The sequence below is a fragment of the Polyodon spathula genome, chromosome 4 (assembly GCF_017654505.1).
Source record: "Polyodon spathula isolate WHYD16114869_AA chromosome 4, ASM1765450v1, whole genome shotgun sequence".
NCBI lineage: Eukaryota > Metazoa > Chordata > Actinopteri > Acipenseriformes > Polyodontidae > Polyodon > Polyodon spathula.
The window spans coordinates 25,478,772-25,504,995 of NC_054537.1; the positions used below are offsets into that span (position 1 = coordinate 25,478,772).

Consider the following 26,224-nt stretch of genomic DNA (forward strand, 5'->3'; position numbering starts at 1 on the left):
ACCTCGCTATAAAAAAGATATTGCTGCTCTAGAAAGAGTGCAAAGAAGAGCGACCAGAATTATTCCGGGCTTAAAAGGCATGTCATATGCAGACAGGCTAAAAAAATTGAATCTGTTCAGTCTTGAACAAAGAAGACTACGTGCCGACCTAATTCAAGCATTCAAAATTCTAAAAGGTATTGACAGTGTCGACCCAAGGGACTTTTTCAGCCTGAAAAAAGAAACAAGGACCAGGGGTCACAAATGGAGTTTAGAAAAAGGGGCATTCAGAACAGAAAATAGGAGACACTTTTTTACACAGAGAATTGTGAGGGTCTGGAATCAACTCCCCAGTAATGTTGTTGAAGCTGACACCCTGGGATCCTTCAAGAAGCTGCTTGATGAGATTTTGGGATCAATAAGCTACTAACAACCAAACAAGCAAGATGGGCCGAATGGCCTCCTCTCGTTTGTAAACTTTCTTATGTTCTTATGTTCTTAACCCTCTGGCTCCCTCCATTTCTGGAGAGTAGCGAAGAATGATTCCAACTGGTGCTTCCCATGGTGGCAGGCGACAACCTCCCTCCCTCACACACACACACTCCCTACCTAACAGCATGCCCTGTACCTTTACAGTACATGTAACATTAACCAAGACATGACAAAACAAACAAGACAAACATGGGCCCAGCATGGTGCCACATCGCTGTAAACTCGTATAGAATGTGACCATCTCCGAACTGAATAATTTAGTGTTGATTCGGAAATGGTCAAAGGTATAAAAACCTGCTTATCTGTGTCGAGGGTTTGTGTTTGAAAGAGGAACGAAGACAGGAGAATACTTGTATTTATAAAAAATGTACTTAATTACAGCTCTCGATAACAGAAATTCAAATGCTCTGAAAAAGCACCTGCATGATGACATAATTACACACACACACACACACACAATTTGCTTTATTTATTTACTATTATTCTAATGTCCATTTGTTTATTGCAGGTTCTGAGAACGATGGATGTGCTTGGCTAAACCAGGCAACTCATCTTCAATCTGTCTTCTGGTTATATATTAATAATGAGACATACGCGTGCATGTCTGCGTGTACATTGCACTGAATTAAGACCCACAAGCATCGAAACAATCTCAAAATATTACATTCCATCTCTGAAAAAAAAAAAAAAACAGAAACTTACGTCGACACCACAAGCGCTTTACAATAAACAAACTGGTACAATCTCAGCACTAGTGCCAGGTTTGCTGTGGGAAGAAAGTACGCATGCATTAACATAAAGGAGTAAACGCAGAATATGAACACGATTCCGCCTGCATGTATACAGAGCATTTGGAATATTCCAGTATTCCAAATACCTAATATTCACAGTACTTGTGACACGTAAACATAGTGAATGACTAATTTTTAATAGTTGGTACTGGCAGTGCTGTTAATGTAGTTCCAGTGTTGTCAGATTGCTGCTGGGTGACTTAAAAAATAGCCAAAAATAGCCCACATTTGTTTTAACTGAAAGCAAGCTTATTATTAACATGTAGGTCTATGCATAAAAAAAAAAAAAAACAATCAAAAGCTTTCGTAAGAAAAGATACCTAGTATAAATTTGATAAAAACTACAAGCCCCAGTACAGCTCGTCTACACGTCCCTATCAACAAATTCGTACGGAAGCCCTGAAGGCACAAATCAACATTCATACACGCAACCGAATTAACAGCGTGATCCCTTTATTGAAATACTAATGCTGGTACTGTAACCCAAACAATATTGCAAACATGAAAACAGTTTTCAAAGTTATACCACCAATCTAATTACATTATCAACCCGCGACTCGTTAATATTTCCCGCGGCTGTGTTTTTAAATTAGCCCAATTCAGCGGGAAAACCGCGGCCCCGGCAACACTGTGTAGTTCTGCGCATGTGCCACATACGGGCCTGTGCTCTAAAATTTAAATAATAAATAAGGACTATCGCGTTGCCGTTTTGTTCAAGAGGCCTTGTGTAAAAGTGAAATTAACTTAAAAAGTTTGATGCATTTTCTTTAACATAGCGAAATTTTAAACCGTTCAATGGACTCTAAAAAGAAACATTTCTCCCGAGCTCTTATATATCACATGCCTCTGCGCGCAGTGTGACGGAAGCGAAGAGGGGAGCGGTGTCTTGATATAGAATAGCTTTGACAGCATTGGCTGATCTCGATTGGTGCGCGGTTCATTTTGAAAATAGAAAGGCTTGCAGAAAAATGGAGACTGAAAAAGGCACCCCGGAGAAAGAGGAGTTTGTGGCTTTTAAAGAAGTAGCAAGTGTTGCCAGGGACTGGATGGTGGATTTTATGTTTAGATCTCTTTGTTATTACTTCACAAACGACCAATACAATGAATTTGCACACACGAGGGGCGTCTTGCAAGGTTTGCTTTTATCCCTTCTAATTAATTATGCAATATTGTTTTCATTAGTTTACAGTTCGGCCGCTTAATCATAAATTCATAACCTAATTGGTATATTTGTTTTAATTGGACGGCTGATGTGCAGATAATATATCTACCAAATAAGAAGCGAATAAGAAAGTTAAACAAATACGACTTTATATTACGGCATTTACTTAGGACTCTTACTAGCTTTGTATCAACTTCAGACGAATGTTTTTATTTGGCTGAATGATCCTTAAACTTTGATTTGGTTAAATGTTACTTAAATGTGTTAATTCTGATTAATTATTTTTAAATACGAATGTTTATCATTAATTTTAAATCTAATAATTTAAATTATTTCTAACCACATTTAAAAACAGCACAGTATAGAAGAGTATACAAAATACAATAATACACTCTACGTTAACTTGAAAAATACAAATACTTAGTGATACAATGTATAATAAGTCTTGTACTAATCTATTGAGAGAATTAAGTATGATGTGATCAAAAACGCTGATGTGCATTCAAAAAAAAAAAAGAAATTAACATCACAACTTAATGCTGAAAGACTTTGATATTTAGATTGTTCATGTGTTTCTATAGAACAAAGTTTGTACTTAATAGTTACCAAACACATTGCTTAGTATTTTTTTCCTCTCACAGAAATGTGAGAAGGAGATTTGGTTAAGTTAAATCTGATATCCCAGGAACTCTAGCTGAAATACTGCCTTGTCTTTAAACTCAAACAAGTGCTGTACTAGTTAGTGGTAAATACATATAGTTGATTTTCAACTGATTTTGTGTCTAGATCTGAAATATTTAAGTCTGTCCAGCAGAGATGAGTTTTTCATAAGTATCGTCTCACCCCTATTAAATCTTGAAATTGCTCACTTTGTCACACCTCTGCTTACTAAAAAGCAGAACATACATACTTTCTGAACAACATTTAGAAGGAATAAAACATTTATTTGTCGTGCCATCTAGTGCTTGTCATATGTATTGCAGACAATAATCCCAGTGTTCCAATCATCCATTTTATTTAGTATGACCCTATTTTTCTGCTCTCTGTGATTAGTATTGTAAACCTGTGAAAAGAGCTAGTATCGGTAAAGGTTAAAATAAGGCTTTGAAAATATTCTTGCAAGTTCCATCACCACCAGACGGTAAATTAATTCCCAGTCCAACTGATATTTTGACCCCACCTGAAATGCTATTTTAATATTTGTTTCACCCCACCTTTTATGATGATTGGAGGCAAAGGTCCTAGTTATGTTGGTTCAGTATTTCGGTATTAAAGAAATGTAAAAAAAAAAAAAAAAAAAAAAAAAAAAATGTCTATAAGTAAAAACTGTAAGTTATTTGGCAAGTCAGGGACCTTTGCTAATTTTTTTTTTTTTTTTAAAGCTATAGGATTAGAATCCAGCCTCAAGTCTGACCAAAATGAGAAGATGCAAGCTTGTCTCTTTCTGTCACGAATTATGGAAGGGAAAAATTTGGGTAAAAACTTTGTAATGCTTGATTTTTTTTTTTTTTTTTTTTTTTTTCCCACAACAAGAGACGCTAATTTATGTGGGAAACTGCAGTTTTTATTATACAGAACATTGGGAGAAAAGTCTTTTAAAATGCACATATTTAATGTACCTGTATTCTAAAATGTATTGTAGTATTACTATATTTAAACACAGATTTTCAGCTGACAACAGTAGTATTGTAAAAACATGGATGGAATATAAAAAAATACATTTAAAAAAAAAAAAAAAAAAAAAATACTCCTTGGACATGTATAGCAGGATAAAACCCATTGCAGTCTGGATTTAGAGTTCAGGGATATTAATGTTTTTCCAATTTAATCTGAGAGTATATATTACAATATTTGGACTCCTACATATCCTGCTTCTAAATTACCAACTTAAATTCCAGTCCAGAATATATCCTGTTGGATTTGTCATCTAAACATTTCAATTTACTAATATTCTGAATTGTCAGGGTAATTCTGCATAGTGTGTGTGTTTTTTTTTTCATATATAAATCCAAGATTGCCAGTTTGAAGAAGATGAAAAAATTACACCATTAGAGTCTGCATTGTCTCTCTGGAGTTTAATGAAAAATAAACAAGGTGACAGAAAAGAAGGTCTACATGAAGAAATCAGAATGCTGATGTTTGTTCAGGTCTCCTTCACTCTATGTTTCATTAATGTTTATCAGATTTTCTTAGAGTAAAGATTAAAATGATGACATTTTATTGGCAATTGACTTTTGCAAAACTAAAGGTTCTGATAACAGTTGCTTCCGTAGTTGCTTTAATCAGCTTTTCAAATACAATAAAACATGTATGTAATACTAATACATATGCTTTAACATTTCAGTCTTAAGTATCAGCACTATCACTGGTGTTTCATTTTAGTTAACATGTTTTTCTTATGAGTTAGCTACAAAATGAGTCTTGTTTTGTTTAGGCTGTAGCAGTTTCAATGGAAAAAGGCCAGTATAAGCAAGCTTCCCAGGTCCTTGACAGGCTTTCAGAAAAACATGCAATGCAAGAGGTAGGACTGACTATTTTACAACAGTGTGTTTAATATATTGGGTTTGGGAGGAAGGAAGAGGGGTGGTGGTCAAGAAAAAAATCTTAGTGTTAAGCTGGTCAGTACTCTATACAGTTTAAGTGCTTTTAATACTTTTTGTTTTTTCATATATCTCTTAAACTGAAATAACAAACAGGCCATTTCAATTTCTGGGAAAACATTCCTCTGCTCATGCAGCGTAGCTGCCACATGTATTGCACTTGGATTTGGGCTTGACCTCGACAGTGGGGAAGTTGCCATGCTTAGGTTATGCAAGTTGTGCTACGTGGAGTTTAAATCAGGTGAAAAAGTATGCCTTGGAAATAAGAGCAGTGGAGATATATTAAAGAGTGCTTTTGGGCCCACATCAGTTTTCTTTTTCTCAAGATTAGTGTTAATCAAGCCTGTGAAATCAGCCTATAACGGAATTCATTCCGATCATTATGGAGCCTGTGGACATTCAAAAAAACAGCGATAATTAACAAAAAAATAACATCCAGTGATTGACACGTCAGAATTTTTACCTATTTGGGCAGTTGTGTTCCATTGAATCTAATTGTATTCATGATGTTAAACGAAAAGCTGAAATATCAAAATTCTATGGCTAAAAGTATGTTAGTGTTGAAAGGATAATTTCAGTTTGTTTTGTTTGTTTTGTCCCCTCCTAAACAGTCCTTAAAAATGAAGCTATCCCTCATTATTACCAAGAAGGACACGTATCATCAGTTTCTCATGGCTTTCAGTTTTGACGCCTTGCTAAAGAAAGTCAAGATATTTATAGATTCTTTTTTAAAAGATCACCCTTCAGACTTCCTCCTAAAGGTAGGTAACCATCTCTCTCCACCCCCAACAAGTATGGCAGGGTAGTATCTTCAGTGCTGTGGTTCAGAACTTGTAGATAAATTTCCTGAAGCAGGGCTTGAAATTAACTTCTCCATGCAGTAGACACCATGACTAGTGGATGGAAAAATCCACCAGCCACACCAGGGGGTGACAACGACAAAAGAGAATGCAAAAACAAGCAACATTTATGAGCAGTCTCAACAGGGTCTGAAACAATCTGCCTCACGAGTGATGATAAAGCTTCTGAGATGTTGGGACCTTTGCACCTTTTTTCTCTTGCAGCTGCCATCTTTCTACCTCAGCAACTCTTGGTTGTTTGTCAATCCTAGATTTAGCCTGTTCTATTCATCAACCGTATAAAAAAATAATTTAGAAGTTATTTTCAATTGTTACACTCTGACTGAGGATCTGCTAAGCATTAACTTACTATGTTTTTATAAAGCTTTAAAGAAAGTCAAAAAAACATGTAATATACTATATGGGGTTTTTTGTAATGTTTGTTGTTTTGCTAATTTAAAAAAAAAAAACATTTCAACAATGCAAGTTCAAATTATTATATTAGAGACTATAGATGCATATTAAAGTGTTTTTATTTACATATATATATATATATATATATATATATATATATATATATATATAATATATACTGTAATACAATACATTAAATAAATACAATAATGTTTTCACTGTACAACTCAAATGAAATGTTGTAGAGGCCCCTCTTATGATATAATTTATACTTCATTCAGTAAAAATAAGTGCAATTCATGAATAAAATTACTAGTTTATCTAACATTGACACATTTGAGTCATTAATTAGCCTTAAAGTTTGTTTTCAACACAAAGTTCCACACTGAAAAATTGTGACGTTACTCTGGTCAGTATGAGCTTGTCATTCACAAGTGATAACTATTTTCTGCAGTTACCCCGAAAAAATGGACAACATGGGAACAGTGATTCAGATGCTTGCGAAACTTTATTTTATTTTTTTGTTAAAATATAATAAAATGGAACGAGTGTAAATTTCAGATTGGAAAGGTTCTAACAGAAAGGATGCCTATAAAGAATAAGAATATTGTACCTAAAGAACAGTAAATAGATGTCTGTGAGCCATACAAATATAATGCAACAATACAAGCTCTTGGAGTTTTTTTTTATGTCTTCATTTGGTAGATCTGTATTACAATAGGGTTACAATTGCATACAATACAGTTTTTTTTGTTAGTTTATTTATCTGTCCTGAGGATCACAACTTTCAGGCTCACTATCTTGGTCGGCAAATACAAGACCAACAGCCTGCAGGGCAGTGTATTTGTTGCCATTCTAAAAATAAAAAAATGAACAAGAGGAATAATTCATGACACAGACAGCACTGCCAAGGCGATCTTATTTTCTTCAGCGAAAATAATTTGCCAACTTTTTCTGAACTGTTTTTGCTGTTCTGTGGTATAATTTTTTTGTAAAAGTAATCTTGGAGAGAAAGGCAGTACAGCCCAAGATGTCTTTGAGGGGGTTGTTTCAAACCTGTTCAAGTTTCCCGCGGCACGTAAATTATGTTTTTTGGCACGTGTTTGCGCATCAAAAGTACTGGATACTTGTGAAGATTAATCTAATTCTGCTTCATCTCAAGGCAGCAACAAAAGTGGTGATGGTCTGTAATGAAAATGGAATAGCAACACAGCAGTCCAAAGAGAATGAGGAATGTGGAACCCTACAGCTGGAGAGCCATAACCCTGAAAGGTACAGAGATCACGACCTGAATACCTATTCTGTCCCTTGACCCTTTGCACCTCATTATAGCTTGCTTTTAATTTAACAGATATTGCAGTGCAACTTAAATAGTTACTGTTACTTCCTTTTACAATTGCTTCCTCTTACAGAAAACACCATACAGTACATTGTAATCTTTTCAGTTTTTTTTCAGTAATTCCTTTTACAAATACATTTGATAATGATAAATTACTTTTCTTAGCAACGAAGAAACACAACAGTCTACAGTGCCAAAAGCCATGGATGAAAATGGGTATGTATTTATTTCTGTTTTTAATGAATCCCCATGATGGGAGGCTTTATGACTGGAAATGCACTGTGCTGCTTCAACTGCTTATATCTTGTAAACTATTTGATATGTGGACTTTATATTTTCACTGTTCTGGAAACTGCTGACAATACCAATATGCCACTTAATTTTGCAAAGCTGCAGTCACCTGTGTCATGCCAGAAACTGTATTAGATAGTGATGTCATATTTGCAGGGTTATATACACTCTGCATGCTGAATTTGTTTGACCATAACTAAAGCTGTATTTTATTCCACGGTTATCACAGATTTTAAGTGAAATTTACCCATTGCTATGTAATATGTAGTTGCCCGTGAAAATTCCCATTTCTGTCTGTCTCAGTTAGTCAGGATTTGGTCGGTCACCGAAGAAAATGAACCATTTGCTTTTTTTTTTTTTTTTTTTTTTTGAGCATTTACAAATGATCAAAGAACAAAATGAAAGGTTATTTCGGTCATTGAGCAAGTTATTGTGATCAAATTGAGAAAATATCAAACAAACAAAGAGACGAAAAGCAAAATAAGAGACTGCATCTTCAGTCTTTCAGTAAAGCTATATACTCAAATTGTGAAATGCCCTTTGATCAAATGCACAGATTTTTAAAGATGCTGCTCAATCTGCGATTAGCGATTAATTGCGGGGTGTTAAAAATCGGCATTAAGTGAAATACAAACTTTAATCCTTTTTTTTTTTTTTTTTAATTGAATGAACATAAAATCAGTAAATTACATTAAGATACACGTCATTTGAGTCTGTTGCTGATTCTTCAACAGGAATCGCCCATCATTAAGGGGCTCTGCATTAAGTGTGGTTTTCCAGACAATCATAGGTAGCAGCAAAAGCAATTGTTTTCAATGAGGACGGTCACGTGTAGTTGCAGAGGGAAGTGGCGCGCAGGAGATCAAATTTTCAACTTTCGACGCGCTGTGACGTGAACTACACAGTGTAACAAATTATTATTATTTTTTGTTCCTGGGTAGTAAGTGTTATTTCCTAATTGCTTATGTAAATACAGTATAATCGTAAATCTCAAAAAACTACTCACTTCTAAATCTTTTGTAGTCATTTTTGTATTACTTTAGTATAAATACATGTTAATTTGGATTCATATGTTGTTTTTTTCTGACTTTATGTGAACGAAAAGACACACATTTGCCCGTTTTCCCACTGGAAATAGTGATATTTTGAAATATCACTGTCCTGGTCACAAAAGCAAAGTTTGTGGGGAATAATAGCCATTTTCTATACTTTTGAGGCATAAGCAATTAGGAAATAACACTTACTACCCAGGAACAAAAATTGTATTACATAGTGCTATCAGCAGCCAACCAGGGGAAAGTAGGAGGCTCCTTTGTGAGGAAGAAATAAAATGGAGGAAAAGCTTGTGGTTCTGATGTCAGATTTTCTAGAGTTGCATAATACAACATTAAGCAGGTTTGAAATCTGCCTTCATCAAACCGGAGCTCCTGTATCAGCTGTTCACCGTACCTTTTTCTTTTCTTGGTGATGTCATGGACCCACAGCGATCTTACTTTTTTTTTTCTTGATGCCCTTAACTCACATTCTGCCTATACCCAGCAAACCAGACAAAACTCACAAAGAAAGAAAGGTGTCTACTTATCAGTTCTTATTTACTCCATGATTGTGTGTAGTGCTTGTTGACGTGGCTTGTTTCTTTCCCTTTATTTTAAGCAATGGACAGACTGAGGTAGTGATGTCCCCTGCTGCTTCAGGAAAGGAAAATCAGCAGCAGTTAAGGTGTGTGTTCACAGCTGGGATTTGGGTGTGCTCTTCAGTATGTGTATGGTGTAAAATGCATGACTTTTTAAAATGAGAGAGAGAGAGAGAGAGAGAGAGCTGAAGCAGAAATAGAAATGAAGTAAACTTTATTGTTAAAAATCTGCCTTTTTTTTTTTTTTTTTTTTGCGATTTCACTTTTATTTTTACTTTGACCAAAATACGTTTCTGGGAGCAACTTCTAGATGTACTTTTATTCTGTTTTGTATTGTTGGATATATTTGAAATCTGTTCTTGCTGTGCATTTGCGTCCTGTCTATCTTCAAGATATAAATGACAACTGTTGTCACATCCCCGATAAGTTATTTGTTTGGGAGCTAAACTTCAGTACAAAGATTACTACTGTACTATATCTAGTACTGAAGTGTACTGTAATTATGTCCATTTAATAACTACAGTATTCTGTTCGTTTTTAGAGTACATTACATACTGGAATAGATGTTGTGATACCAACAGTACCCCTTCGTTCCTTTTACCAAACAAAATGAAAGAGGTCAAATCTTGCTTTTAGATTATTCATCTACTGAGTTAGTTGATAAAGGTTCAGATTTTACATTTCAAGCCTTTAAACTTTGATTAACATCTTGTTTTCTTCTGTAGGCCTAAAAGAAAACTATTTTCAATGCAGGAAGCTAATCCCTGGAAACCCGGAAGTACAAGAAAAACTGTTTCCAATATTTCGTATCGATTAAAAGGTATGTTTTTGAATCTATGTGATTGTTGCACTTAGGGTTACACATTCCATTTTGTTATTTTATTATATGTGTTTGTGGGGTTGCGGTTTTAACATCTTCAAATACTATGATTCTACCATGTTTCATTAAAAACGTAGGTCAGTGAACCCTAAGTCAACTTAATGATTTGCTCTGTTAACGTAATGAAAGGCAGTGAATCCACTTTGTCTGTACAGTAAAAATGTATGTATTTACAAAAATGTCTGCTGTTGCGGTCCGATGGTGCTGCATTCAGAGCAATGTTACAAAATTTAACAGGATCGGGACAATATTTAACAAAATCTGATTATTTGTTTAGCTCTTAAAGCAATTTTTTATTAAGACCTATACACTTTCAAACATTGGAACCCTCAAACAGCAGCATCACCAAAAGAAAAAAAAATCCATGTTCTTTTGGAATTCCAATTTTCCTTAAATTAGCATGTTAACTACTTGCATCTGTTAGTCCCCTGTGAAAAGCGCTGCACAAAAAAAAAAGGGCTGTGATTTCTGCAACAGAAATTAATTGAATTGTGCAATTAGTTTTTGTTCGTGTTTATCTTTTTATAGGGCTGTTCAAAGTTTATCACATATAGCAGATTAAATACACTAGAACATTTAAACTTTACTAACTTGTATTATTTCCAAGAACAAACATCTGAGTCCGCTGGAGGTAAGTAAAAAGAAATACTGGTCTTAATGCAGTTTTGTTATCTGCCTTGCCGTAGACATGGAGATAGGGGAATTACACACCAAATGATCATCGATTGTTGACTTTTCTCTGATGTGCAAGAACGATATTTCACGCTTGGCAAAATAAATGTCATGGGTAGTCCCGAGCACGATCGGCTTCTGTTTTACTGCATAAGTGGTTTCCGCCTTCAGACGCATACTTGGTACAAACTGTATTTTAAATCTGTTTTTACCTTGCATTAGCATGTGTTGCTCCCTGGATACTTGTCTGGCAATCAAGTCTTTCCATAGGCTCATGTACTGTGATGAGTCTGGAACTAGTCTTTTTCAAGATATAAATTACAACTGTTGTAACATGCTGGATAAATTGTTTCAGTTTGGGAGCAAAACTACACATTATAAACGATTCACCTTTTTGTTTAATCCTGGCGTGGCGACAAAAACTTAAGTGTGACCCAAGCAAAGGGATGTCTTGTCTGTACACGCGTACTTTTAATCTAGCTGTAGCCACTGAAATACTAGTTATAAGCTGCTTTTTTTATATATATATAAGATTTTGTGCACATGGACAACTTTTTTAAAATCTGTTTTTACAGGCAAGCAGTCATCATTGCCAGTGGTCTCAAATGACAGAGAGTCCAAGATATGTCGAAAAACAGAACCAAGAAGAAAACAGGTGAGTCTTATTGATATGTGTGTGTGTCATATATATAGATATAGATAGATAGATAGAATCACACACACACACACACGCACACACACATGTAAACACAACATGAGTGTGAAGGGTTTGGCTGAAATTATTTCCTGATACCTGATCTACAGTCCTGTCTTCATCAGATATAAATCACAGTTATGCCGGGCTTACACTGCACGATTTTTGCAATCGGGAGACGCAGCTCCACTCACGCTTAGCAATTGAGCTACGATTTCTCACTGTAGATCGGGGATTGCAAGCTACACACACTACACGAGATATCTTGTCGTGGACTACGCCTATTTTCATTGCAGAATCGTAGATATCATTCGGGAGAATCGTGGACTCAAGCGAGGAGGTGATCGCTGTTGTCTGCATTGTTTTGCACAGAAAAAAAAAGAAAACCCAGAGAAGATCCATTTGGACGCGCAATTGGCTTAATAGACGTGGTCAGTACGGACTGATGATGCAGCTCGAGTAGAGGTGCATCCAAAATAATAAAAACTAATCTGTTTAAAAAGCGCAACACTCGCTCATAGTTGAAAATATTTATTAGATTAAAAGATTGGTGTGGGAGATTGGTATTCTGATAAAGATCGCTTTGTAGCCAAATTCTAATGAAGACTTTTAAACTAATAAATATTTTGTACTACAAGCGAGTGTTGCGCTTTTGAACAGACTAGAATACAACTTTAATAGTAGGCTACTACAAGTTTGTTATAGGTTTAAATATGCAACAACGTAATCTACATTTTCTCTGTTTCTCACACACACACAGACGCGCACCACTCCTCATATTGTATATAAATTAGCAATGCAAGCATACAGTAAGGTTTTGAAAGGGATATCGAATGTGAGTGACTGTAGAAATTGATTGTCAGGAGAGCACACAGTATCTGCTTCGGCGTTAACAAGTTATAACAATTATTTACTCACCAGGTACCTTCAATGAGCGATCATGATAGGAAATGTCACTTATGTCAAAGAGGGGCACCTTTCTCTTCGTCTCTATTGTTACTAGCTTGTCCTATTGGCTGCTGCAGCAGCCAGTCAAGAAATCGGCCCATATCCCCTAACACACTTCACTAATTGCTTTGTCGCAGACTACAGTTTCTGACATGTTAGAAATTTGTCAGGACGTCGTAACAGCGTCTGGAGATCACAGAAGCTGTTAACGGGGCATCGTAGACCCTCTCACATTTATCAACCATTTTGTCCCAGACAACCTCAATTTGTCCCAGATTAAGAAATTAGTCGCCGACTCCTCAGCTCGCCGGCGATCAGCAAAAATCGTGCAGTGTAAGCCTGGCTTTAAGTATTAAATTCAAAACCGTTAAATGTGAGCATTTATGTATTCTATACAAATTTAATGGATTTTTGTACTGAAGTAAAATTAAATGGCCAAGGGAGAATTTGGGCAATAAATGGGCAAAGTACTGTTGCACAGTCTTTTATTCTTAGCAAGGCATTGTTTTTTTGTTCCTAAAGCCATGGTTATGGGAAGAAGACATGGAGCTGAAAGTGGGAGTGAAGGAGTTTGGGGAAGGACACTGGAGTAAGATTCTGCAGCATTACAACTTTAGGGGTCGTACTAGTGTCATGCTTAAGGATAGGTGGAGAACAATGAAGAAACTGGACTTGGTCATTGCTGAAAGTGATTGACTTTAGGTGAACAATCCAGTCTCTGTTTCAGCGTTATTTTTAATACCACTGCAAAAAAAATGTAGTTTTTACTCCATTCATTACAAATGATATGAAGCTGAAACTGAGATTCTTGCTGTTTGTGTGGAGAAAGGCAGTTACCCACAAGATGCATCATTTCCTGGCTGCTGCTGGTATATCTGCATTTGTCAGAATGAGAATTACTGCCAGTTATAACTTGCTACTAATGCTATCCTGCTTTTCTTAACAATGAACTCTATTTGGTATGGATTTATTTAGTTTTTTCCTTTAGATATGTATATGAAATACAACTTTGTATTTTATTGACACAGTGAGACCCTGCTTAATATACATTTTGCATCTGTGCTAGGTTGTTTCAGAACATTTCCACTAGGTGGCAATGTAATGCAAAAAAAAAAAAAAGAAAACTCTTATTTCCAGTGTTTTTATTTATGCTTTATACCATTTTCATGCAGTCTGTGTGGCCCAATGTGAGTTAGTTTTGATTGCGGTTTATTGGCAACGTGTATAAGACCCGAGTATTAAATCTGAAATCAACATGCCTTAACAATGCAGTTCTTGGTCACTGCTGCTGTCACTCTTCAGTTTGTCTCTTGGCTGCAGAAATATTTAGTACAGTACATTATGGTGCTCCATGTTACATTTAATGTCACCATTGTTGGAACTGGAATTCTCTTTTTGTATTGTTGCTTGTAAAAGGGTTGTTTCTTTGAAAATCTAGCTGCCAGTCCAGTATAATAAGCAATGTATAAACAATGACATGAGACGATGTTCCTGAAAATTGGCACCAACCAGCAGTCACTCCAGAGCACAGAGCAGCATTTACACAGAGCTGACAGGTGGGAGCTAGGGTGTCCTGCTCTCATCTGTTCAGGTACTGCAGGGCAGAGTGGGTTTTATATAACACGTCTTCTGTGACGTGTTTCTTCTGAAACTTAGACCTGTATTGCTAATTTGATATGCATGTTGGTTTGTTCACTACAACCACTTTAATAGCTGTGGTACAAGAAACGGGCATTAACCTTGCTTCCTCAATCTGTTGCAAAAACATGCTTGTAAATATGGAATGTAAATACACATTGAACACAAGGTATTTGTTCTCATCAGAAAATAAAGTTTCTTTAACATTTAAATCATGTATGCTTATTTGTCATTGTTTTTTTTAGCAAGCTAGTGTTTGTACAACTTTTTTTTTTTTTCCTTGATACTTTATCCCCAATATAAGTTTTATTTGTAGCATCGTTGAAGTAATCCAATGTTTCAGTGTCAGTTTTTCACAAACAAAAAAAAGCACAAAAAAGAAAGGAATTCCTGTGGTTTTGTATGTGATACTTGGTTTCAAATGTCAGCTACTTGAATGATAATCAATGCATCATTTCATAGCCTGCATACATGCAGTGTAAAATGAATAGGGTTTTTTGTTCGGGTAATGAAGATGTCAGGACACAAGAATGAAAATTAATCATCACATTTTTTATTTAACAATACTGCAGCGTTTTTACCGGCCAATCTTGTTACATATATACAATTTTTTTTGTATGAAAAAAAAGTATACAGTATGGAAACCAACAGTAGGAATGAATTTAGATTGGTGTTCCAGAAGTATTCAAGTAAAAATAAAACTATGTACAACCGGGCAAGAGCACTGCTCCACTCTTTGGATTTTTCTCCATGTTCCCCTGCATCGAGAGTTGCCAACAGCTTGCCAGTGAAGGATTCTATTTCTGCAGCAAAAATGAAGAAAACTGCATTAGTACTTGGTGAATGCCCAGTGTAATTGATGCCACCTTCACAGGGCACTCTTGGGGAGTGTAACATTTCATCTTGAGGTGATATTTTTAGAAATGCACTCCCACTAGGAAATGTATCACTAGAACTCATGTAACTTTATAGCATTAGGATTGGTGTGTGTTCTTCCAACTGTAAGCCAGGTACACCTGCAGTTCTTTAAAGGTTAGCATTTTCCTGAGCTTTTTCTTGTCTGTTAGTATCGTTTTCCCTTATTTCTCAATTTATTGTGGTGGTAATATTTCTTTTTTTTTTTTTTTTTTATTTGAAAGACATTTATGATACCATAGTGAAACTTGTAAATAAGATTAGAATGGTCATGGGAAAAAAAAACTGGAATGGTACACTTAACTTTATAATATGATAACATTTCGATTTAACTGTATTTTTAGGAGGGTTTATAACAAACGTGTCCGTTTCCTGAGGTGGGCATCATTGTATTTTAATTGAGGTGTTGCTAGGCTAGTATTTCTGAAGTCCTGCTGACAATCTTGCATTTCCTGTGTTAATTAAATTTATTGAAAACCAATATAAGAAGAGGGGAATTGAACCCATATCTGTTTTTTAAAGTGGTTATTTTACCACTGTACCAAACCTGTTATCTTTTTTTTTTTAAATGCAAAACATTATATGAGAAGGCCACTGGTGTGATATCTTTACATTAGTCTCTGGGCTGTTAGGAAATCTGATACAGATGCACCTAGAGGCAGATTTACAAAAAAAGAGTACAGCTCAGTAGAACTGAAGGTCAATGAGCATCCTCCAGTCCCACAAGCAAATTAATTGCCTCATTACTCAAGAGCAGATGTCAGCAGGCTACCAGCCTCTGTAGGTTTTCACTTACCAGTAAGGTCCACAGTAACGCGATGAGGAGAAATAGTCCCTGCCAGATGAAGACCGGTCACTTTGCACAGCAAAGATGTGAACCTAGACTCCTTTAATTTTATGATTCACCCTGCACACCAGGTGGCCGTGCTTATACCAGGTGAGGCACTTTGACCCTTCTGTTTTTTCTATGTTATTATATTCTGTCTATTGTACTATCGCTGTTAACATTTTGGTAAAACATTAAAACAATTCAGTTAGGACTTTATGCCTGGCCATTTACATTTCAAGAAAATGGTTGATTCCTTTTCATAAGTGAGTTACACAGAAGAAAGCTAGCAAACTATCTGACACCTTACTGGTGTGTTTGTATGCATTTAAATCATGTAATCAGAAAGAAAACATACACACAATTATGTTGCAGAAGTCTGCTGGAAGCCAGGATGGTAGTAGTGTTTCATGTTGGATTTTGAACGACCAGTCTGATATTTTGGAATGAGATTTTTGTTTTGTTCTAGTTAAATACAGTAAATATGTTTCCTAGTTGTCACGCCTGTACAATGTAAAGGTACTGAATGCTGTCTTATGAAGCCAGTGTAGACTGGAACACCCTTTCGGTATGTACCACTCTTATAAAATGTGTAACAACATTGTCTATTTAAGGAAAGAGAATATACCAGTCTAACAGTCATTGTAAACATAGCCAATGTGAACACAATTACAATTAGCACGTCTTTTTATGCATTAATGTAACTTGCTGTGCTATGTGAGATTGTAGTGGTGTTTTCATGCTGACATGCAACACCCAAAATAGCAGCTTGACAATGTGTTTTTTCATGTCCAAACAAATAAAATTAAGAAAACTAACCATTTTTACAGTATTTTAGAGCATATAGGACTAAACAGGAAAAGGGTGAAACTTTGTGGCCATAAAAATCTGTGTAAATGAACAAAGTATGCTCCGTGTCCAAGTTACTTGATCAAAGAAATACTTTCATAAGATTTTTTGTGTGGGTTCTGAAATATTTTGTGTTTTTGTGCCATTTTTCCAGTTCACAAAACTACATAATTTTGTAGCTTGGGATTCTTTACTCAACAGATCAGTTGTACTTTTTACAAAAAAGGTCAGAAAAAAATGAATGCATAACTTAGTGCCATGAAAGTATTTGGCCCCTGTCTGTTTTTCTGCATTTTTTCACATTGAATTTGGTCAGATCTTTTTGTGGGTTGTAGTAGCATATAGAGGGAGTCTGAGATAAAAAATGACACCAAAGTTTGGTGCTTCTTTTATTTGTTTGGTGTGCAAGATAATCAAACATGCAATCTTCAGGTGTGAAAGTTATTGCCCCTAGTTAACTCAACCCAATTAAAGGGATAATTAGGGTCAGTTCTTTGAATACTTTGGTTAACAATTAGGACTGATTTGGGCCATCCCTACCCAATATAAATCCGACTAACTGGCCCTTACCATCAGAGTGAAGTTGTCAGCAGACAAGTTTTGGAGGCACATCAAAAGAAATTCCTGAAGACCTCTGGGGAAAAAAGTTGTTGATGCCGATCAGTCTGGAAAGGGTTACAAATCAATTTCTAAGGCTAAGGGGCTCACCAAACCACAGTCAGAGCCACATTGTCCAAATGGAGAAAGTTTGGGACAGTAGTGTATCTTCCCAGGAGTGGCCGTCCTGCCAAAATCTCTCCAAGAGCAAGACGTAAAATCATCCAGGAAGTTACAAAGAACCCTAGAACAACATCCAGGGATCAGCAGGCCTCTCTCGCCTCGCCTCGGCCGGCTTGGGTCAGTGTTCATGACTCCACCATCAGGAAGACACTGCAAAAATGGGTTTCATCGCAGAGTAGCAAGGCAGAAACCACTGCTCACTAAGAAGAACATGTTTGCCAAAAAGCACCTGGATGATCCTCAAGAGTTCTGGAACAATGTTCTATGTCAAAAGTGGAACTTTCTGGCCAACATGGGCCCAGTTATTTCTTGCAAAAATTAAACACTGCATTCCACAGTAAGAACCTCGTACCAACAGTCAAGCATGGTGGTGGTAGTGTCATGATTTGGGGATGCTTTGCTGCATCAGGACCTGGATGACTTGGCATCACTGAAAGAACCATGAATTCTGCTCTGTATCGGAGAATTCTGTAGGAGAATGTCAGGCCATCCGTCCGTGAGTTGAAGCTGAAGCGCAGCTGGGTCATGCAGCAAGACAATGATCCGAAACAAACAAGCAAGTCTACGTGAGAATGGTTGAACAAGAAATTTAAAGTTTTGGAATGGCCTAGTCAAAGTCTAGACCTAAACCCCACTGAGATGTGTGGTAGGACCTGAAACAAACAGTTTATGCTCGAAATCCCACAAATGTCACTGAGTTGAAGCGGTTCTGCATGAAGGACTGGGCCAAAATTCCTCCATAGTGCTGTGAGAGACTGATCAATAACTACAGGAAGCGTTTGGTTGCAGTTATTGAGTCTACGGGGGCATTAGGTGTTGCATAACTTTCTTTAATAAATAAATGCAGATAATTGCATGGTCCTTTTTTATCTAATATTAGGTTTTGGTTGAAGATCTGGTAACATTCAGTGTAAAATATGCAAAAATGCAGAAAATCAGATGGGGCAAATTACTTTTTCACGGTACTGTATGCTATCAAACATTACCATTGATGACTGATGAAGCATAATTAATCTGAGATGCCTCGAAGTAGTGGTTGCAATATTGCTGTATCGGTCTTGCTTTGAAATAGTGCTAATGGTTCTGTTAGATTTCAGATTTCTTTTGCCTAAGACTGTGCCTGTCTTACTGAATGATTTCGCTAACTGCAATTTTATAGAAAATGTTAAACATGGACTTATCATTAACATTTGTACTAATTTACCCATCAAAGTCTGTGCCATCTCCTTGGCAGCTGTGGCTGTCACTGTTCATAGCTGGTGGTTGACAAACTACACATACTGTATAGCCCTCTCGTAGATACTGCATCCAGCGAGCGTAGGGCCGGGACTCCATGGTGCACTGCTGGGAAAGGGATTCCAGCTTAAATTTCATGCAATACCTGATAAAGAAATATAACAGAAAGGTTTAAAGGACTTAATCTATCTCTTGACTTGATTCACTGGAGTGTTCTTAGTGAAAATAAATAACTTGTTTTGTGTCACAAGGGATACCATTAAAATCCTTAACGCTCCAATTAAGAGGTGGTTGCAACTTACAATATGAAAAGAATATACTGTTTGGTTGTGAAACTTTAATTTCTCTACAGTTGTAAGTTTCTTCTAGATATAAATATGCAGTTCCTCCGTACATCAACACTACTTTACCTTCAAGGGAAAAAACAAAATGGAAGCTGACTGTTTAACACCTGTGCAGCATTTTTGTTGGAGTTCATTATTGATAAATACAGGCTGTAAAAAAAGGAAGTTGTTCAAATTTCCTTGATGATAATAAACTGTGTTCTCATATGCTGTCAATTACAGAACAAAAAGATAGTTTCAGATACTGTACCCAGCAGCGTCTGCTTCGGTGGACAGATGACGTTTTCTTCTTTCTTTATTGTATTCCAAGGTTGTAATGAAAGCAGGCCCTGAAAAGAATGCTGGTATTTAAGAGACGGGTACATTTACAAGTTACAGCATTTGACTAATGTTGAGGATCAATACAGCAGTCTAGGACTAAAATTTGTAATCAACTTTTTTTTTTTTTTTTTTTTTTTTGCCTGAATGTCATTTGCAATAATATCGCATTTTAAAATAAACAATCTAATTTAAATAACTGTCATGTTTTATTTCTAATTTTGTAACTAATTATTGTTTTGTAATTTTAGACATTTATTTAAAGGAAAAAAGTTTTCAAAGCCACTCCCATTTTGGAAACAATAAGACGTCCAGTTTCTGGAGTACAGAATGTTGTCAACAACGTTGCCTCCCAGCTATAGTCAGTCTGATGATGGGAAGGAGCTTTTGTGGAAGGCATCTGCTTTTAAAAGCCACGCGGGCAAGAAAACATCTCTAAATCAGTGTAATGAGTCATTGTATAATGTAGTATATAGTAAAAAAAAATACTAATAATTTGGAATGGAATGCTTGTAGACTAGTTAAACGTGTATTGGACAGAATAGTTTAGCTTGGACCTGCAGCACAGTTTTGATTCCAGCCCAGGCAGGTAGTAATTGTAAGTCATATTCCATCTGTTGGCTATAAGGGATCCTGTATAAAATGGCTGCTGTAGAACAGCATGATATTAAATCTATTACCCCACCGCCAAGTGGCAGGGATACAGTGGAGGGCCCACACTTTGAGAGGAGCTCGGTAAGGGTGTTTCTTTGCGCAAATTCTTGAAGGAATAGAATGGTCAATGGTTAGGATAAATAACTAAATAATTGAGTCATCCTGGTTTGGAACAGTTTTTAAAGCAGATTTATTAAAAAGAGGATTAACAGGTAGATGCCGAGAAGAAACAGTGTAACAAATTCTATTCAAGTTTTGTTTTTCCTTCTGATTTTAGCTCTGCCATTATAGTAGTTTCGCCTAAGTTCCCAGTAAACTTCAATCTTCAAGGAACCTGTGGCAGAGGGGAAGCCCTGCTGGTGCACGGGTGTGGGGAATATTGAGTGTTAGGGAAGGGGTTAAATTCTCCCTGTAAAACAGGTGGGAATGTGGCTGGAGCCGTAAGTTGTAAACAGCCACGGGTGTACAAAAAGGGTGATCTTGGGTGTTAGAAGTGATGGTGAAGGCACGGTGAGGTGCTGGTTAGTTGTGTGTTTTATTGTGTGGATTGTTGTAGATAAAAAGCCCATAGGTGCATCAACTGTAAAGTTTTGATCTCCTTGCCGACCCTACCCGGTCATAGGCCCATACACTCCAGGGATCATAGCAACCATTAAATAGTGATTGCTATAAACCTGGATGGAGGTTTAATTGATTAAATTACAAAATATAAAAACTCTGGACAGGCAAACGCAGGTGTAGTATGCTTATCAAAGTTTAGAATTGGTAGTGCTAGTGTAATAGTACAACTAACTTACCATGTGTCTGTGCACAGTACTGCCCTTGGTAGTTGATGTATTCCAAGCAGCCAGCTTTTTCCTCCAGGGCTGGACAGGGATCCCCTCCATTCTTGGGCTCTCGCTCAATGCTTCGTATGCGGACCCGGTAGGTAGGTTTGCATTGCAGGGCACAGCCACTCCAGGGACTCCACTCGCTAACTGTGCAGGGCTGAGCTACAAACAAGACTCAGCATTATATTCTTACTTGCTCACTCATTAAAATATGTTGATTAGATTGTAAATTGGTCCTTTGTAAATGTCTAGTTAGCCCCCTGGTTGTCTACTATGGTGTGGATTACTTATTTCAAGGTGGCTTGGCGTTTAAACATGCTTTTATCATTTAACATTAAGCATACATAACCAGGAAAGGGGGAAAAAAACACACACACACATGGCAAACCAAGCATACAAGCAAAATGGCAGCCAATTTAAAAATAATAAACATTAAAAAGAAAAAAAAAAAATTTCAGTATTAGAGCAAAAGCACTCCGAACCATTGAATAATTGCAAACATTTAAAAAAGGTAAGGGAAGTGACAAATCATGATCTGCACTGGGCACAAAGCTTATTTTAAAAAGTAGTAAAAGTACACTGCTTTCAAAAAATGTAGGTTTAACTAGTTGAAATAGCAGCAAACCTTGTGTTCTCAACCACTGGGACCCAATTCTCAAAATCTAGCTGTGTGTCACCATTTAATCTTTCTGAAATTTATGTCCATATGTTTATGGAAGGGGCTGCAAAATTAGGAACATGTGCTTTTATTGATTTTGTTTATCTGAGTCATAGCATTTGCTTGCACATTTATTATAGCTTTATTAGGCTACCAAGCTGGCTTGGGATGCATATTGTTCTAAAAGGTGTTTGTCGTTTTTCCTCCCAGAACTTTAAACCGTTCCTGTTTGCATAATGTGTAACCAATCAACATGAAACTAAGGTTTGTTGTTTAAATTTAAAACTGCTTCATTTTGAACATGGTTTAGTTGATTTAACTCCAAGGCTGACAAGCATGATCCTTGTGTCAATACAACTGACTTTCAAAAATGGTGTTTGTGCTTAAACCAATATGGCCACCTGACATATTTCCTTAAAAACCTTTCAAAATCTCTGGTCAAATGTAAAACGAGCATGTAACTCCTTACCAAGGGCAGCTAGGTTAATGGTTACTGTGGAACACATATAGGAAACCATATTTGCTCTATCCAAAATTGACCTTGCCTGAGACCTTTGACCTCAAGTTAAAATGTAAAGCTAACTTAAAACTCCTTTCAGAGTGTATATAGGTTAATGGTTACTAAAGAACACAAATTGGAGACACACAAGGAGGAGACTGAAGGTTACCAAGAGGCCAATGGCATATTTGCAAGAGCTACAGGCTTTTATTGTCAAGATTGGTCAAAGCGTGCATGTTACAATAATATCCCAAGCATTCCACAAATCTGGACTGTATGGTAGGTTGGCTAGAAGGAGGCCATTACTCAATAAAGCCCACCTTGAATCCTGTTTGAAGTATGCAAAAAAAAATCACTCCAGAGATTCTTTTGCCATGTGCCAAAAGTTTTGTGGTCTGACGAAACTAAAATTGAACTTTCTGGCCTAAATGCAAACCGTTATGTTTGACGCAAACCTAACGCAGCACATCACACAAAGAACACCATCCTTACTGTGAAGCGTGGTGGTGGCAGCATCATGTTATGGGGATGTTTCTCATCGGCAGGAGCTGGGGCATTTCCAATTATGATCTTTCAGTTTTGTAGTTTTAATATATATATTTTTTTTTTCTCAATCAATTTTTTCCCCCCTTAACAGTGTGTAGTATGGTGTGTAGATAAGTGGAAAAAAATCCTCATTTAAATGCATGAAACTCTGAGGCACTGGCACAACGAAATGTAAGTAGAAGGGGATGTAGACTTTCTATAGGCACTGTATATATATATATATATATATATATATATATATATATATATATATATATATATATATATATATATATATATAATATAAATTCAAATAGTTACCTACCAATTAGGTTTAACTTAGGTCAGTATTACAAAAACAAGAACAAGGTTACATTGTGTGCCATAGCCTTTGTGAAAGTAAAACATTCATGGAAACACCTTTCGTGTTAATCTGGAGCCCAGCCCCCAGTAAAGCTGGGCAACCCAGCACAATAGCTGTCAATATTCATTCTGCTTGAAAAGCAGTTTCAATGGTACCCTGGTGGGTCATAGCACTTTGCTGTCATTTTCACTCAGGTCCTTGTATTCACAGGAAAACATAGATGTTCAATTATATCTGGAGCCCAACCCTTGACATTACCAGCAAAGCATTGCACAGCCTCTATAATCCCTAGTTTGCATTTTGTAGCCTGTGTAATCTTTCCAAATTAAAAAATGCCTATGCACTCTTAATCCTGACATCATCACATTAATTTCCATTTTTCTGAATAGAATTAATGAAAGTACTAGAAAGCTTTGAACTTTGGTATGCTCTTATAAAAGCCTGTAGTTTCTTAAGTTACACTGTGTAAAGCATGTCGCTTTGCATAGTTTCCTTGGGTTTCATTTTGTGTAGATAATTGAAATTAGTTTGTGTAATGCCCCCTCTCCCCCTCAAGTGATGTGTAATGTGTAGCAGTTTGCTATAGCACTAGAGGTAATTCTCAATGAAAAAACATGTAAGACTTAAATCATAAATTAAATTATTTAGTTTGAGCAGTATATACCCCCCCCCCCCCCCCATATACAGTTGAGGGTTTTAGTCGATTTATTAATGATTAATCACTCTCTTGGGCTTTTTTCTATTATCAATTTTCCAGTGTTCTCCCAATTTTGAAATGTCAAATTATTATTCAACCTGGTTCACTGCTGCAATCCCCAGACTAACTCGGGAGAGACGAAGACCAGTCTGGCCATGTCCACAACTTAGCGTAGGAGGCCTACGATGAGCCAAGGACTTCCAAGCCAACTTAACCCCACCCGGGCAGCGCTTGGCCAATTCTGATCGATTTACTCTTGTCTACCCGAGTGTGCTACACAAAAAATAAATCTTGAGAAATGGCGGAGGATACATGCTAGAAAGTATAATTTTTTCACAGTATCTCAGAAAGCAGAAAAAAATACTGCCTCTGCAACATTTGCTCATAGGTGCTTCCCTTTCACAGCAGTACTACAAAATGTACTGTATCACCTTTCATTCAAATTTCTTTCAAATGGTATCACGAAACTGTCTGGCTTATTGATTTAACTACAGTGTATAAAGTTAGTGTTTTCAGTTAGAAGCGTTAATACATTTTCAATGATGAACACTTTGTTTTTATTTATTTTATTTATTTATTTATTTATTTTTTACTTTTAAATCTTACTTTATTATCGGGCTACTCCATTCAAAAATGGAATTAATCAATCATTAAAAATGTACAAACAAGATCCTCGGCACATTTGAAAAAGAAAACCTTCCATTTTTAGTTATCCCTCTGTCAACTTCCAATGAAACAGTCAAATTAAAAAGAGCCAGATGTGATGTGACCCCTCACAACTCATAAAACACTGCAAACAGCAGTGAATATTTTAAATGACTCACTTTGGCTAACTTCCAATTATATTTTCAAACTGTCAGATTACAAGTAAGTAAATATATGTATGTTTAACATTAGCAGTAAATAGCATTATATTAATGCTTTGTATTTGTAATTGTCATTTGACTTCATATCAGTAGCAAAGGGGTGATTAATTGATCAGATTATTATTCAATCACAAGTTTTACATTTTATAAATAGGTTTTAAATAGAAATGGTTTCTATATCAGTTTTTTATAGTACACACTTCAAATAATAAAGATAACTAATCTGCTTCATAATAATACAATTCATTACTAGTACTTCAATTTTAGTGATTGTTTAGCTAATTTTTAAAACAGCAATTTAAAACAAATCTATACAACTAAATCCTTTTTGTTTTTATAATTCCGATTCTGGCAAACAGTATCCTGTACTTCAAACACTGCCAGCACAGACTTAAGTTTATTGAAGGGAGTGCTGTATTATTCTGCTGGAGAGATGCGTTACTTACCTGGACACTCTTGTGTGTAATCATAGCAGCAATCCCCTGTGTGTTTGCAGGTTCCGTCACAGAAGCAGGTCCCAAAGACCCGGTCCATCCTCCAGTCTGTGCTACTGCAGGTCGGGTCTCTGCCTTTACAGCACTTTCCAGAGCACCCTCCTTCAGCCAGATTGGACAGCCACAGGAGAGCAGCTAGCAGCAGCAAACTGCCTCCCTTAACAGCTGGTCCCCTCATATTTAACAAAAATGATCAAAATCCAAACAACCCTTTAGGACGTATTTAGAACAAGGCTGGTTGATTTCAATCCAATAATGAGTTCAGCCTTTAAAAAAGAAAGCTTTTATTACTTCTGCTTTTTAAAGGAAAGCACAGTTCTCATTCTCTTCTGTCTTTTAGTGTATTCTGAAGTTATTCCCACTGGGTCGAATCCTTATGTCCTAAAAATTCCGCTTGGTGTAGATATTTAATGGACATGTAAAACAAGTTTACAGAATACTCTTTGTGAAGAAAAGATCCATTCTTAGGTTTTCTTTTTTTTTTTTTTTTTTTTTTTCTAACTAAGGCTGCAAATTCTATTGGGTCTGTAGAGCCAAGATGTTTTCTGGAAGCAGTCAACCACAGTGTCCCTTCTTCACCACTGTAGAATGCGCTGAGTAAGATTGAAAGTTTTTTCACTCGTCTTTGACTGTTCTGCACTGGAGTCAGATCAGAGAGCTGTGCCCAGCCTGCTTTTACACCAAGCTCTCACAGTGGAGAGAGGAATGTGAGCATTTGGCTTGACTCCATGTAAGAGCCAAAAGTATGTAAATCAACCCCTCTGTCAACATATTATTTTGCCTGGTAATGATCCCTTCAAACAGGCGTGTCCCAGCCACCACAAAAAAGCCTTTACCTGGTGTTTGTGTTTTGCCTGCTTTGTAATCCTTCTGAAGTAGCACTGATACTGATGAGCTGTTGACAGGCCACTGTGTCCCTGTGCAGGCTTCAGCTACTGTACAATTTTACTCACATGGTACCATGGTATCACTGAATACAGAGTCTTACTGTTGTGGG

At 36.5% G+C, this 26,224-nt stretch overlaps 2 protein-coding genes across 2 annotated transcripts; one reads left to right on the top strand and one right to left on the bottom strand.

The window, feature by feature from the left end:
• Positions 1 to 1,963: 1,963 nt before the first annotated feature.
• Positions 1,964 to 14,587, top strand: terf1 (telomeric repeat binding factor (NIMA-interacting) 1). Its single transcript, XM_041247509.1, has 11 exons — positions 1,964 to 2,396; positions 3,807 to 3,899; positions 4,438 to 4,571; positions 4,859 to 4,945; positions 5,636 to 5,785; positions 7,440 to 7,549; positions 7,782 to 7,832; positions 9,561 to 9,626; positions 10,266 to 10,360; positions 11,668 to 11,747; positions 13,257 to 14,587. Exons 1-11 carry the CDS (start codon positions 2,231 to 2,233, stop codon positions 13,428 to 13,430), a joined length of 1,206 nt encoding a protein of 401 aa, XP_041103443.1. The 5' UTR covers positions 1,964 to 2,230; the 3' UTR covers positions 13,431 to 14,587.
• Positions 14,588 to 14,903: 316 nt separating this feature from the next.
• LOC121314352 (somatomedin-B and thrombospondin type-1 domain-containing protein-like) lies at positions 14,904 to 26,105 on the bottom strand. The gene is made up of 5 exons (XM_041247510.1): positions 25,180 to 26,105; positions 21,092 to 21,286; positions 19,573 to 19,651; positions 18,947 to 19,123; positions 14,904 to 15,175 (listed from the first exon to the last, which is right to left on the bottom strand). The coding sequence occupies exons 1-5, from the start codon at positions 25,403 to 25,405 to the stop codon at positions 15,058 to 15,060; spliced, it is 795 nt and encodes a 264-aa protein (XP_041103444.1). The 5' UTR covers positions 25,406 to 26,105; the 3' UTR covers positions 14,904 to 15,057.
• Positions 26,106 to 26,224: the final 119 nt, after the last annotated feature.

What these genes read in the sequence shown, in the direction of transcription:
- terf1 (XM_041247509.1), top strand. Translation starts at nt 2,231, where the DNA reads ATGGAGACTGAAAAAGGCACCCCGGAGAAAGAGGAGTTTGTGGCTTTT. An exon ending in AAAAACATGCAATGCAAGAG is followed by an intron (nt 4,946 to 5,635) that starts GTAGGACTGACT and finishes CCTCCTAAACAG; the next exon opens with TCCTTAAAAATGAAGCTATC. An exon ending in AAAGCCATGGATGAAAATGG is followed by an intron (nt 7,833 to 9,560) that starts GTATGTATTTAT and finishes CTTTATTTTAAG; the next exon opens with CAATGGACAGACTGAGGTAG.
- LOC121314352 (XM_041247510.1), bottom strand. Translation starts at nt 25,405, where the DNA reads ATGAGGGGACCAGCTGTTAAGGGAGGCAGTTTGCTGCTGCTAGCTGCT. An exon ending in TTACACACAAGAGTGTCCAG is followed by an intron (nt 21,287 to 25,179) that starts GTAAGTAACGCA and finishes TCTTGTTTGTAG; the next exon opens with CTCAGCCCTGCACAGTTAGC. An exon ending in GTACTGTGCACAGACACATG is followed by an intron (nt 19,652 to 21,091) that starts GTAAGTTAGTTG and finishes CATTCTTTTCAG; the next exon opens with GGCCTGCTTTCATTACAACC.